Source organism: Saccostrea echinata, unplaced genomic scaffold, assembly GCF_033153115.1.
Source record: "Saccostrea echinata isolate AGI-Se365-2 ecotype Australia unplaced genomic scaffold, CSIRO_AGI_Sech_v1 ptg000025l, whole genome shotgun sequence".
Lineage (NCBI taxonomy): Eukaryota > Metazoa > Mollusca > Bivalvia > Ostreida > Ostreidae > Saccostrea > Saccostrea echinata.
The window spans coordinates 1,648,036-1,663,203 of NW_026889774.1; the positions used below are offsets into that span (position 1 = coordinate 1,648,036).

The window sequence follows — 15,168 nt, forward strand, 5'->3', positions numbered from 1 at the left end:
TAAGGTTATAATTCTGGCCCTCCGTGAAAGGGTGAGAAGACAGTTTTACGTAGAAATATATACTGAAAAAAATGTGTTTAAAATCTTTTCCTCGAAAACAGAAGAACCATGATAAATGATATTGATATTCAGAAATTCTTTGATAGTGCAGATTTAAGTTCTTGGCCATGGGGTCCCCCCTCAAATCATGCCCCCGGTCAATGTCATAATTTGAATTGTATAAGAAACAATCTTCGAAAGTAACAATAGAGTCATCACTAATGATATTATTAAAATAAGCAAGTATCCTTTAAGAAGCGAAGATTCAAATTTGTAGGAATCATGCATTGCCCCAGGATTTAGGGGATACACAAAATTAGATGGGATTTTATATGGAAATGATTTGAACAATCTTTTTCTCAAGAATTGCAAGGTTATGATTGATCATATTAAAATTCAAGCATCGTCAGGAATTCTCAAAATGTGCAGAAATCATGGCCCAAGAGGCTAGGACGGGTCCACAATACGGGTCAATTTTTTTATCTGAATATATATATATATATATATATATATATATATATATATACATATATATATATATAAATTCTTTTTAAAAGTTTCAACTACAGCAGGACCAGTGTGACTGAAGTGAGAGTGGTGGCTGACTTCAGGTATTAATTTTGATTCGTTTTACTTAATTTCCCCTTTTGATTATTATGTTTCAACGTATTAGTGAAGACCCCTTTTAACTTGAGAGTTTGTAAATATTGTGAAGAACGAAACTGAGATACGTTGAAGTTAAACTTTTGAAACTATACTGTCTGAGATGACCTATAGATATGTGTCAATGATGACCTAGCTCCTTAAATATTTTACCAACAATTATCTTTCATTTACCATCAGTAAGGTTGATTATATGAACTATAATGAATCCACTTTTTTCCCTTCTTTTTCTTGGAATTTTTAATTACTTTTTATTAAAGTGTTTACTTAATATTTATGTTCCTGTTTCGTTTTGTTTTGTTTGTTTGTCATTTTTTGTAAAGTGTTTGTTTAATTTTTCCATTACCCCTTTTTTCAAATTCTGGATCCCCTATTGCCGAGACAGATCTTTACTGCTTATCACGGCAGTGTGTCAAACCTACGTTTTCATATTTAAAAAAATCGCTTTTATAAAAACATTCAGACGGATCAATAATTCACTTGAACAAATAAAACGTGTCCCAGCATGGAATGTTATTAAGAGTTTAAGATATGATAATGAGTTTATCTATATCTGTAAAACTGAATATTATTGTCGTCCAATTTATTACGCAATACATAGTTTATCTATGTGTACAACCGTCGGTTCAGAGCGACAAGAAAGTATATGTCGGCTAATCTGGATGTAACCATGTATATATTAGGTAGGTATAAATATTTGTCCGTGGGGCATTGTAATGGTATATAGCACTTCCTGATTTTCAGCGAGACCTGTCAATGATTTGTATATTTTTATCATGAATATTGTTAACAAAGTCAAGATTAAGAACATCTGGGATGGTTAATTTTTCCAGGTATGTGTTTAACTTTGTGTTGTCATTTATCATCTCTTTTTTTTAGTATTTTGAAAGTGATATTGCAATGCAATGAACATGATGAATGTATTAAAAAAAGAAATTATAAAAGCCGGACTATTTTTGAAACGTATGTGATAACCTGCAACTATGAATTACATCAAACACGGTAGTCATTGTTCAGCCTTAAAATGTGGCATCTTAATTGATTCATACTCAAGTAATTTTGTCTTTAGCCGTCTTTTACTCATAATTATACTCATTAAGATAACTGGGTGCCACTGTCAATTCATATTATTTATAAATGTTATATACATGTATATATAATCTTAAAATCATTGAAGTCCTAGGCTTCGGATTTTTTGGATGCAATTTTAGAACCTCCAGAATTCATCGTACCGGCCTACCTTTATAACAAGTGCTATTTTAAAAACATTGCTGACAAAAGGTTTTAAACATACATATATTTTCATTTAACTGGTAAACAGATGCTATTCTGCAATAGGAAAGAACAAGGTAAGTTCTGTTTGGCTTCCTATTTTGATAACTTTAAAAAATGCAATTATATTTACGTACATGTATGCTCATTTTTTCCCCTAAGTTTCAATAAGCAAATTCAAAGAATTGTGGTCTCCCACTTTCGGTGTCTTAGTTGATGGGATCCCATTATTTATGTCATATTGTAACTGTCTTGTTTGTGTGTCTTGTCTTGTCTGTGCATCAATACCTAAATTATTGAATTAATAACAGTTATGGCAAAGATTCCATCTTCTCAAAACTATATCAAACTTCAACATCAAGGTCATGGGGTCAAATATCATAATACAATCCGAAAGGTCTTGTCACAATTAATGCACATGTGAAAAAAATATCAAAAACCAGGCCTGGAGGTTATAAAACTTTTTGAGTACATACTCTGTCCTCAAACTCATACTCCGTTCTCTAAAACCTTACTCATACTCAAATTTTATATACAAATTAGAGAGGAATTTTAAGCATGAGTATGGTTTTGGAGTACAGAGTTTGAGTTTGAGCACTGAGTACATACTCAGAAAGTTTTATAACCTCCAGGCCAGAATGTACAATCGGAGAGGTCTTGAAACAGGTAATACACATGTCAAATTAAATGCCGTATCTTCTCTCAATCAAAAGTTATCAGCAATGTTAATATTTTTGAAAATTAGGTCAAACATGAGGGTCAAGGTCATGGGTTAAAAATCATAGTACATTTGGAAATGCTTGTCACAGGTAATTCACGTGTCAAATATGAATGACCTATCTTCGAGCCTTCAAAAGTTAGCAAACTGATAAAATGTTTGCAAATAAGGTCAATCTTGAAGGTCAAAATTCATAGCACATTCGGAAGCATTTTGACACAGGTAATGCACTTGTTAAATATGAACACCCTATCATATGTCATTCAAAATCAGAAGTAATTACCAAATTTAAAATTTTTGAAAATTAGGTCAAACATGAAAGTCAAGATCAAGGGGTTTAAAATCATTTCATGCTCGGAAACATCTTGTCAAATGTAATGCACATGTCAAATATTAAAGCCCCATCTTTTCTCCATCAAAAGTTATAAGCAAAGATAAATTTTTGAAAAGTAGGTCAAACTTCAAGATTAAGGTCATGGGGTCAAAAACCATATAATATTTGGAAAGATCTTGTCACAAGAGATGTACATATGTAATATGAAAGCCCCATATTTTCTCATTTAAATATTATGACCAATTGAAAGTAATGTAAAAATTTTTGAAAAGTAGGTCAAACGTCAAGGTCATGGGGTCAAATTATAGTATATTTTGAATGGTCTTGTAACAGGTAATATATACGTGAAATATGAAAGCCATATCCCTTCTCATTCAAAAGTTATGACCAAGGTTAAAGTTTTTTGTGACAAACTGACAGACAGACGAATGATATTTAATGTCCCCTCGCTTTCGCGAAAGTGGGGGACAAAAACAAAACGAGTCTTGGGATTACGGTAAACTTCCACCCTCACACTTTTATGGGTTCACAGAAGGAAAACTGCATTATTTCCACTTTTAATATAGTTTGATATAAATAAATATTACAAAAAAATGTATAAACCGAAGTACTCCTCACCTTTTTTAAGACGCCAGACACGTACATACGTCAGCATAAAAAAAATAAAACATTTTCGGTAAACAACATTGTTAAAATCGCATAAAATCTTGTTAAAAGGACATGATTTAAATATTGAAAGTTCTAAAATAAATTTTACTTTATAAATATGTATAAATTGTGATATGATATGGGTAACAATTTTAAAATAGAAGTGTCATAAAGAAGCATAAGTAAGAGTTCTTGCCCTTTGCCCCATTTTTTTTTTTAAATTTCTTGTCCTTTGCAGCATTTTTTAAAATTCTAATTTCTTTTACTAAACCATATTTTTTAATTATTAATCCTTTTGAAAAATATTCTTCTAAAAACATATATTTCTATAATGCACATAGTTATATTATTGAAAGCTTTTGCAAAAATCTATGATATTAATCGTTAATTTACTCCTGCGAATATAGCAGGCAACTGTTTGCATGAGTATAACGAACAAAATTGTGAAATTATTAATAACATAAAACCAATTTATACGATTAATACATGTATGTACAAAGTGACAAATGTGAGGTAAACAAAATAATGTAGAGTATATTCACATATTTCTAATTATTCATTGTTGACTTTCTTTTCTGGTGTCAAAGCTCTTTTCCAACAAACAAAATATACTTCTAGCAGTTGTAATATTTGTAGGATTGACAAATTTTCTAATGGGATTATCACTAGTATAAATGTATTTACATTAGATATATCAGAAAACTTACATCTATATTGGTCATACTTTGAACAGTATAAAACAAAATGTTTTTCATCTCAAATAAACAGTTTACACGAACAGCATAAACGTTCTTCTCTAGGAATAGGTGGTTTACTTATGTACCCATTTCAATATAGAATGGATGGGCACTGATCCTTAATTTTGTTTATACAGATCTATATAAGATTGCATTGTTGATGTAATTGTTACACATTGAGGGTACATGTACATTTTGATCCCTGTATATTATACTTGTCAAGTATTTCTTCTCGTCTTTACACAATATATTGTAATGTGAAATATTTAACTTTATTTCATTTGTTTGCTATAGACACTACAATTAGGATTCGGAGACAAGTTACAACAATAGTAAACCGTTACCTTCATTATTCTGTATGGTTGTATCACGTATATTTGTCCTTTGTTCTTGTTGCATGTCATGCAGTAACAGCAATATTAAAACAAAAAATGTAGATAAATGAAGAGGGGAAAAATCGGCAAAATGAACTGGTAAAAAACAATGCATATAGTTATATGTAACATTTAGGCAACAACGTACGCAATATGCTCCCTAGTGAAAATTAAGGCATAGCAGTTAGGCATTTACATGTGCTTGTGTATAATGTAATAATTAAGGTACAAAGTGCCACTATAAACAATATTAAAAAGAAACACGAACACATAATTTAAGCAAAGTAGCACTGAACATGTTCATAAAATGTTTGTACCAGAGGACTACTTCTGTGTTGGATCTTAATTTTAGAGCGGAGTATACTAGTTCGCTTTTGCTGGTCTAAGTGGGTTTTTGATATTCGCATCTTTTTTAAAATACATGATCGTGTATAAGAAGACTTTGAAATAAGGAATGTGTTACAGTTCAAACTCCTCTAAGAGTTTTCTGGATACTCTGTTACATATCTGTGTATACACGTATCGCAGGAACTTGTGGACAGGAACCCCCCCCCCCCCCCCCGTGATATTCAACTCCGTGGCTTGTCGGACATTTTTTTTTCACTAATTATATTTATAACATTTATGTTAAATGTTTACCATAGGAAAAATTGGGGAAAAAACTCCAAAATAATCGTTCCGGAAAAAAATCTCTATACATTATAATGTATACATTATAAGTATATAGTGGGTTTTTTGTGTGGAACGATTATTTTGGTTTTTCTCCCCAATTTTTCCATTTGTAAACATGATAAATGTTATAAATATACAGTATAGTTTGTGAAAGGGGGGGGGGGGTCCTGTCCACAAGTACCCGTGACATGTGTATGTGCACATTTTTTAAAAAAATTATTTATATTTTGTGCGATTGTGCGACGTATATGGGCTGTGTTTCGAGAAATGTCATATAAAAGATAATCTAAATTAATTGGAGTTTCTCCGCGTAGTTTAATATTATTTTATATGTTTTCGTCTACAGTATATTTAAAAGATTCCAGTTTGAGATAATTGAATATGTTTGATTCTGACAAGTTTCGTCGCAAGAATGACCAAAAATTACAAAATTTTAAGACAATATGTTATCCAAACACTGCACAAACTATAGAGACACAGGTAGTTACACACATTTTAACCAAACAGTCATATATAAATCTTGCAGTTATGATATCTGTAATTATATTCAACCTTTTGGAAAGAATATAAATTATGAACTTCTGGATGCAGAGACCCATTGTTTGCATAGGTACATGTATATAGGATCTTTGAATTCTTAATTTTACATACATATAAATCTTCTTTTTTTCCAGACTTATCAGGATGCTGACTATTCTAGGATTCCTCGTTCCATTGTTTATCATTCTGGTTATTTTTGCTGTATCATTCCTTTCAAATTTTGCGATCAGCAGAAAGGTAATATGTTATCGACTTACTTTCGCTGTTCATTTCAATCGGGATCGATATACCATATATAGCGTCCTAATATTTCATTTCGAGTTTCCTCTTTTTCAGTAATAAAGACTTTGATTTAAATATCAAGCTGCTAATAAATAGAATCCATAGATATTGGTAAGTTCCACCCAAGATATTTTTGATTCGTTTTTTTGTTTATTTCTAAAAATGTTTATCAGGCAAGGGTGTCATTTAAACGGGCATTCTCGATAGTCGATAATGGGGGGAAAAATATGCTCAACGAGTAATAATATAGGGATGCCTAGAGTGACTCCTATGAAAAGATTACTAAAATTAGTAATTTTTTTTAAATAGTCAAAATATCCAAGTCTTTGGCATGTTTGGGGGGGGGGGTGTCTTATAGATGTATTTTTTCCCCAGAAACTAACTTTGTTTGAAACGAAAGCAGGTTGTCCCAATCTATTCTCTCATAATGCTGGTTTATTCAATGTATTCTGTTATAGTGTTTGCTAGTAATCACTACATTTAGCGACGTGGCTTGAATTACCTACATAACGTTTTTTTAGCTTGTTATACAACTATACAACAAAATGATGATCTCTGGTGATATTTTTTCCAGATTTTCTAAATATCAGCACATCTGGAAGAATGAAAAGTTCGTAAGAATAAAGAATAGAAAATCATGTCTGGCAACTATTATTTTGTGATTGTTGGACATTTAGACAATCCGATTTTTGAAATGGAATTTTGTCCACCAAGCAGAGCCAATGAACCCAAGGTAACCAAAGGATCCATAATTTGTGCCAGAAAGTTATGTTTTTCAACCAAATCTAGTTCCTTAATCTTTTTCATTGTCAACATATACAAGGCTTGCTGAAAAAAATGAAGGTGGAGAAAAACTGTAAACTAACAAGCACAGATGAGTGTTTGCGGTTCTTGAACTTCTACTTTTAGATGTCCTCTGTATAGTGTATAAATTTTGTACAATATTCTTGTAGAAAGATGACCATCGTCACTTGAACCAATTTGTGGCTCATGAGGCTCTGGACCTGGTAGATGAACAAGTGTGGACCACAAACAACATGTACCTTAAAATAGTGGACAAATTCAATGAATGGCTTGTCTCAGCCTTTGTCACAGCTAGTCGTATCCTTGTCATTTGTCTATATGCATTTCTTCTCAGCCTCTGCATTTTCCTTTTCCTGCAATTTTGATTAGATTGGAAAAAAGATCATTAAATGTGTTTTTTACTAAGTCAACTATGTTGTGAATTTGAATGCCATTTTTAAGTATACATAGAGAAACGTATGTTAAATGAACATCACCATGAGGGGACTGATATGTAATTAAAATAAAAAAACAGGATAAAGGGCAGCGAAAAATTCAAATATTGATTGTATTTTTGTTGGTTTTAAAGATGTAAAATGTGCAATAGTAAACACATTTTTCATAAGTGAACATATTTCACAGGATTTTTAATTATTTAGCAATTAAAACCATTTAATGTAATCTTGATGTTGAAGGTGTGTATGAACTGTGATGATATTTAAAAAAAATACATGCTGTGTGTCTTCCTTAAGAAATATCAAAGGAATGAGATTCATGATGCTACATGATGTGAAAAATGAAGATGGAATAAAGAATTTCTTCACAGAGACCTATGAAATGTATATAAAGGTTAGTCTTAAGAGCGTACCACATATGCACTTATTATAAGTAAACACAGACACAGTAAATTTCAGTGCTATTGCTACAGCTGTTATAATGTTAATTATTTAACACCACATCATAAAAAAATAAGGTATGATTGAGGTTCTTCAGGTACTAAATTTATGATTACATTAAATTTGAGAAGTCATCTTTAATCACATGATAAAGCCTCATTATTTCGAACACTTGAGTTTCTGGACAAATTGTCCTGATTAATGAAGCATTCAGATTAATGAAAGATACAGCTGTCATATTTGTGGCATCAGTCAAATCATTATTAAGACAACTTTTGTTTCCCATTTTCAAGTATAAAGTACTTAATATTGAATTATTAGATTTCAGTCATAACTTTGAAATTTGTGAACCCTGATCAATGCTTATCCTATTTTCTTCTCTGTATGGTGTGCACAGAAAACAGCTGAAAATTATTTTCTCATATTTTTCAGCATTCCATGAATCCATTCTACGAAATCAACAAGCCAATCGTGTCACCTGCATTTGAGAAAAAAGTTCAGACATTTGGACGGAAATATCTCACCGGATGAATTATAGGTCAATGATATTTACACTTGTGTGTATCTTGACAGTGTGCAATAGTTATTTTCTGTTATTACATGTATGTATGTTTATGTATATATAAAACACAATAAAAAAATAACAAAGGATTGTCTTTTTCATTTTTTGAAACCCATTTGCAGGCAGCATTGAAAAGGAATCTCATGAAAAGTGTCGTTTTAATCAATTTTGTTGATAGTCAACCTCACTCTCACCTGTTTGTGTGTACATAGTTTTGTTATATATATGGTAACACGGAAATATATAAGACATAAGCCAGGCGACTCAGAATGTGAGCACTTTACAGAACCAAATGCCGATGTTGTTCCATTCTCTGGAGAGGCAAACTTTCTATCAAATTTCTACCCTTGCAATATAAACATCTTTGGCTTTGACCACAAATCAGCCGAACATGCATATCAATATGTAAAAGCAATGAGAAGCGGCGACATTCCACGAGCATCGGCTATCCAATCGGCAAAATCGGCTCTGGAAGCGAAGAGAATCGGCAATATGGTCACTCCTTCTCCTAGCTTTGTTACCAATCAAGTCTCCTTGATGGCTGAGATAATTGAAGCCAAAGCTGCTCAGGTTCCAACCTTTGCCGACACGCTAAAAAGCTCAAAAAATTCTACTATGTTCGTAGAAACGACGTATGACAATTTTTGGGCATCTGGACTTGACGCAAAACAGACAAGTCAGACTCGTTCCAAGTCGTGGCCTGGAAAAACAACCTGGGTATAATTATTGGAGAAGTGGCTTCACGTCTACGCTCTAGACCATCTGCAAGGTCTGCGTCTACATCCAGAATGCGGGGCAAAGACTCGACACAAATGGACGTTTCAGAGATGATTAAAGATCTAAAAAATACCAGGAAACCTAGCAACTCAAGTAGAAAAGCACAAAAGTCTACACGTGACGATGGATAGACCAAAGTTCTATTTCCAGACACCCAAGGTATTCTTGGTTCATAGTAAACAAGTTATGTTATGTACTTGTAATCTAATCAAACTTATAGAAATATAGAGATATACTTATATAATATGAATTATTTAAAATGGATACAGTGAAATTCATTTCTGTTAATGCACGAGGCTTGAATTCAAAAGAAAAAAGAGAAAAACTTTATACCTGGATATTAGATACAAATATAGATATATGTTTTATCCAAGAAACGCATTATATTGAGAAAAACGAATTTCAATATGATTGTAAATGGCCTGGAAAATCTATTCATGCTTTCTCAGATTCAAATTATAGTAGAGGTGTTTCTATTTTATTGAAAAAAATTTAAATGCTGAAATACTTGATACACATAAGTCTAATGATGGCAGAAAACTGCTTGTTAACATCAATATTAATGATAAAACTTTTACTTTGGTCAATGTTTACGCACCAAACAAAGAATCAAATAGAATAGTTTTTTTTTAAAAGGTTGAAAACATTTATTAATATTAATGCACTTAATCAATCACATATTATTTTATGTGGGGACTTTAATTGTAAGATTAATAACACGAATGATAGGAGTGTTAAAATCCTAAAAGACTGCGTAAATATCTTATATGTTAAAGATCTATGGTTTGATAAATATAAAAACCTAGATGGTTTTACATGGTGTGACGCTTCTGATACTACCAAAAGTAGAATAGACTTTGTCTTTATAAGTGATGAACTACTAAATCAATTTAAAAATATATCAATTAGAAAGATTCCAGGAACGCATAGCAATGGAATAAGAATGTCTGATCACAGAATGTTGAAATTTGAATATAAAATGGTTGAAAATAAACGGGGGACGGGACATTGGAAAATGAATACCTCTATTTTAAGCGAGGATGATTATAAGAAAGGTATTATTCAGCTAATACGAAATACTGAAAAGCTAGATAAACCATATCTGGAAAAATGGGAAATCTTGAAACAAGATGTCAAAAATATTTCAATTAATTTCTCCATTAAACGCCAAAAAACTTTTAAACAAAACATAATGGATATAGAAAAAGAAATTTCTGAAATTGAAAATTTACCACATTATTTAATAAATATGAATAGGAAACGAGAATTAGAAACTCAATTAAGCAACCTTTATGATAAAAGGACAAAAGGGGCACAGATTCGATCACGTGCCAAATGGGTTCAAGAAAGTGAAAAGAATACAAAATATTTTCTAGGTCTCGAAAAAAAACATCAGATTCATAACGTTATTAATGAAATTGAAACTGATCAAAAAGAACTACTTTCTACAAGGAGAAATGTGTAACTTTTATGAAAAATTATATAGCTCAAAATTGATACCTGATAACAATATAAACTTAAACGAATGTAATATAGAACCCTTAACTGAAAATGATAAAAATGCATGCGATATGTTTCCTACTCTGGAAGAATGTAAAGAGGCAGTTATAAATTTAAAAACTAACAAATCCCCAGGATTAGATGGAATACCAAATGAATTTTATCAATGCTTTTGGAAACATTTATCTCCACTATTTTATATGGTATGTTAAAAGAAATATTCCAAAACAACGAGATGAGCTTCTCGCAGAAACTTTCTGTTGTATCATTAATACATAAAAAAGGAAGTAAATCCTTATTGAAAAATTATAGACCAATTAGTCTAACAAACACTGACTATAAAATAATTGCTTTTATTTTTGCTAGACGCTTACAAAAGATAATTGATAACTACATAGGAGGTGAGCAAACCGCGTATATTAAAGGGAGATTCATAGGAATAAATGCCAGGTTAATTCTCGACATTTTTGACTACTGTGAAAACAACAATCAAGATGGTTTACTGCTTTTTTTAGACTTTGAAAAGGCATTCGATTCCGTAGAATGGAATTTTCTTTTTGAAACCCTCGAAAAATTTAACTTTGGTAATTGTTTTATAAAATGGATAAAAATCCTATATAAAAATCCTACTTTCCGATTAAAAAATAATGGTTGGATCTCCAAAACATGCGAAATGAATAGAGGAATTCGGCAAGGATGCCCAATATCAGCAATATTATACCTTTTTGTAGCTGAAATATTGTCAGAAAAAATTAAAAACAACATCTACATTGAAGGTTTTAAATATAAAAATTCGGATAAAGAAATAAAAAATATACAACACGCAGATGATATGATATTGGCACTTAAAAACATTGAATCATTATCCCAAGCTGTAAGTATACAATAGATCTATTTTGTAAACACGCGGGATCAAAGATGAATTTAAACAAGACAGAATATATTCTTTTAGGCTCTTTAAAAGATCAATATACTAATGTGGAAGGTATAAATACAACAAATCATGCAGTGAAATGTTTGGGAATATACCTAGGACATGATAGGATAGAATGCTACAATAAAAATTGGATGAAAATATATCATGAAATAGAAACTTTATTTGAGTCTTGGAAGAAAAGAAAATTAACACTTTTTGGCAAATGTGCTGTAATAAATACCTTAGCTATTCCTAAGTTGATTTATAAGGCCACAATACTAGAACTACCAGATAATGAATATGTAAAAAAGTTAAATAAATCAATTTTCAATTTTATTTGGAATAAAAATGAACGAATAAAAAGAAATACTGTGATAGGGGAAATAACTGAGGGTGGCATAGGTTTGACAGATATAGAATCAAAACTAAAGGCATTAAAAGCAGCCTGGGTTCCTAGACTGCTGTTAACCAAGCATGTGATAAAGGATTTTGTAAACAGCTTTTGTAAAGCTCTAGGTATTGATTTGCAGTAACTTTTAATTACATCAGAGACAGTTATAAAAAGATTTGATATTGTTCAACACATGTCACTTTTTTATAAAGAAGTTTTTTCATGCTTTAACCTTTGCAAAGAAAACACAAAACTAGATACAGCACACACATTTTTGACACAACCTATTTGGTCTAATAAAATCTTTACCTACAAGGGAAAATCATTTTGCTTATAAAACTGGGTGAAAAGTGGAATCTTATATACAAAGCACTTATTTAAATTTAATGAAAACGGAAATTTAAAATCTTTAGACGATCTTTCATGTTTTATTAAACACAAAAGTAACTGGCTTTGTGAATATCTGATAATTAAGACAGTATTTATAAAATACGAACAAATATTTGATTATTCGAAGATAAACTTCATCAAAATAGATAATCCTATCTTAACCCTTAAAAAACAAAACACCAAATTTTTCTACACTAAAATAAAAAAGGAAAAATTACAAACTCCATGCTCTCAAAGTAAACTTGATATCGAATTCCAAATAACAAATAATTCGGACTGGGAAATATTTATTTACATAAAATAAAATTAATGGAGGACAAAAAGTTAGCCGAATTTAATTACAAGCTACTAAATAATATACTATGCAACAATTTGTTTTTAAGTAAATGGAATAGACAAATAAACAAATATTGTAAAATTTGTCAAAATCAATTGGAGAATACAAGACACTTAATTTTTGATTGTAAAAATGTTTCTCAAATATGGAGCACAGTCAGTGAATATGTTGGTTTTCCTGTTCATTGGAAGCACATTGTTGTCGGATTCTGCTTTGTTCAAAACAACACAATAAGACTTTACAATAAACTTTTCTCTTTTATTGCATATAAAATATATAAACACAAAATGTTTTGTCGAATTGATAATATTGAAGAAAGTGAAAATTCTCTGATACATGCTGTAAAAGACTCTGTTAGGTCCTATGCAAATGTTATGAAAATTATGAAAAATACTAATGATGGAATTTACTTTCAAAATTTGTCTTTGAAATTATAAATTGTTAACTCTTTTTAATTTTATTTTAAATGAGCACTCACTGCAGGGTGGGTCAGTCATCCTGTTATAAAATCAACCTGGAGGTAATGTGGATGGACTCTTTAGATGTTATTTTATCTCCGGTTGAATGTGAGTGTTTCTCCAATGCTATATATTTATAAAATCATCATTATAGTCAATTTTACTATTTACAACTGACAAATATTTTTCTTTGTATTTAATATTATGATTTTTTCAAATTTCAATATGATCTATGTGACTATGTCCTCAGAAAATGTAAATTGTGTAAAGATATATGTCTGTAATGTTTGCATTATTCACACAATGATGTTTATCTGTCTTTTTTTTATGCCCCCGGATCGAAAGATCCAGGGGGTTTATTGTTTTTGTCCTGTCTGTCTGTTTGTCTGTTTGTCCGTTTGTCAGTTTGTTTGTCTGTTTGTCTGTCTGTCTGTTGTCAACTTTAACCTTGCCCATAACTTTTGATTGGTTGGAGCTATGACTTTCATATTTCACATGTGTATTCCTTGTGACAAGACCTTTCTTTGGGTACCATCATATTTGACCTTTTGACCTTGACCTTGGATTTTGACCCACTTTTGCAAAAATTTTATGAGACTTTAACCTTGGCCATAACTTCTGAACAGTTGGTGCTTGGGGTTTCAAACTTCACATGTGTAATCTTTGTGACAAGGCCTTCCTTCGGATACCAACAACTTTGACCTTTTGACCTTGACCTTGGAGTTTGACCTACTTTTGAAAAACTTTAACCTTGGCCATAACTTTTGAATGGTTGATGCTAGGGCTTTCATATTTCACATATGTAATCCTTGTGACAAGACCTTCCTTTGGATACCAACCACTTTGACCTTTTGACCTTGACCTAGGAGTTTGACGTACTTTTGAAAAACTTTAACCTTGGCCATAACTTTTGAATGGTTGATGCTAGGGCTTTCATACTTCACACATGTAATCCTTGTGACAAGACCTTCCTTTGGATACCAACCACTTTGACCCTTTGACCTTGACCTAGGAGTTTGACCTACTTTTGAAAAACTTTAACCTTGGCCATAACTTTTGAATGGTTGATGCTAGGGCTTTCATACTTCACATTAGTAATCCATGTGACAAGTCCTTCCTTTGGATACCAACCACTTTGACCCTTTGACCTTGACCTAGGAGTTTGACCTACTTTTGAAAAACTTTAACCTTGGCCATAACTTTTGAATGGTTGATGCTAGGGCTTTCATACTTCACATATGTAATCCTTGTGACAAGATCTTCCTTTGGATACCAACCACTTTGACCTTGACGTTTGACTTTTATTCTAAAAACTTTAACCTTGGCCATAACCTTTGAAGAGTTGTATCTAGGTCTTTCAAATTTCACAGGTGTATTCCTGGAGACAAGACCTTTCTTTGGGTATCAACATTTTTTATCTTTTGGCCTGGATTTTGACTTGCATTTGAGAAACTTTAACCTTCGCCATAAGCTGCCATACGGGGGCATCAGTGTTTCACAAACACATCTTGTTTCTGCTGTTTTCAAATATATTATGGAAATATTCAATAATTTATAAACGAAATTAATTACCAATCCAGGGAGCTCCTGGCACCCCAGGTGAGGTATCTACAGAGGGCTTCTGAGGAAGTGTTGCCTTAAAAATATGTTGTATGTTATTGAAAAATAAAAGTATTTAAAAAAAACAAAACCAAAAAAAAAAAAAAAAAAAAAAAAACAACAAAAAAAAAACCAAAACAAAACACGGAAATATATGGGCATCCTTGAAAAAAAAATGGTGTTGGGGACATATTAATATTGTTGACATTTCCACCTAATTTTGTCAACATTGCTTCTTCCAGGTGACTTTGACAGTCTTATTGAAACTTCACAGTAATGA

At 31.5% G+C, this 15,168-nt stretch overlaps 1 protein-coding gene across 1 annotated transcript; it reads left to right on the forward strand.

The window, feature by feature from the left end:
- The first annotated feature begins 1,430 nt into the window (after positions 1 to 1,430).
- Positions 1,431 to 8,607, forward strand: LOC133192486 (trafficking protein particle complex subunit 2-like). The gene is made up of 7 exons (XM_061328488.1): positions 1,431 to 1,535; positions 6,132 to 6,234; positions 6,334 to 6,390; positions 6,854 to 7,012; positions 7,233 to 7,380; positions 7,826 to 7,911; positions 8,391 to 8,607. The coding sequence occupies exons 4-7, from the start codon at positions 6,917 to 6,919 to the stop codon at positions 8,487 to 8,489; spliced, it is 429 nt and encodes a 142-aa protein (XP_061184472.1). The 5' UTR covers positions 1,431 to 1,535; positions 6,132 to 6,234; positions 6,334 to 6,390; positions 6,854 to 6,916; the 3' UTR covers positions 8,490 to 8,607.
- Positions 8,608 to 15,168: the final 6,561 nt, after the last annotated feature.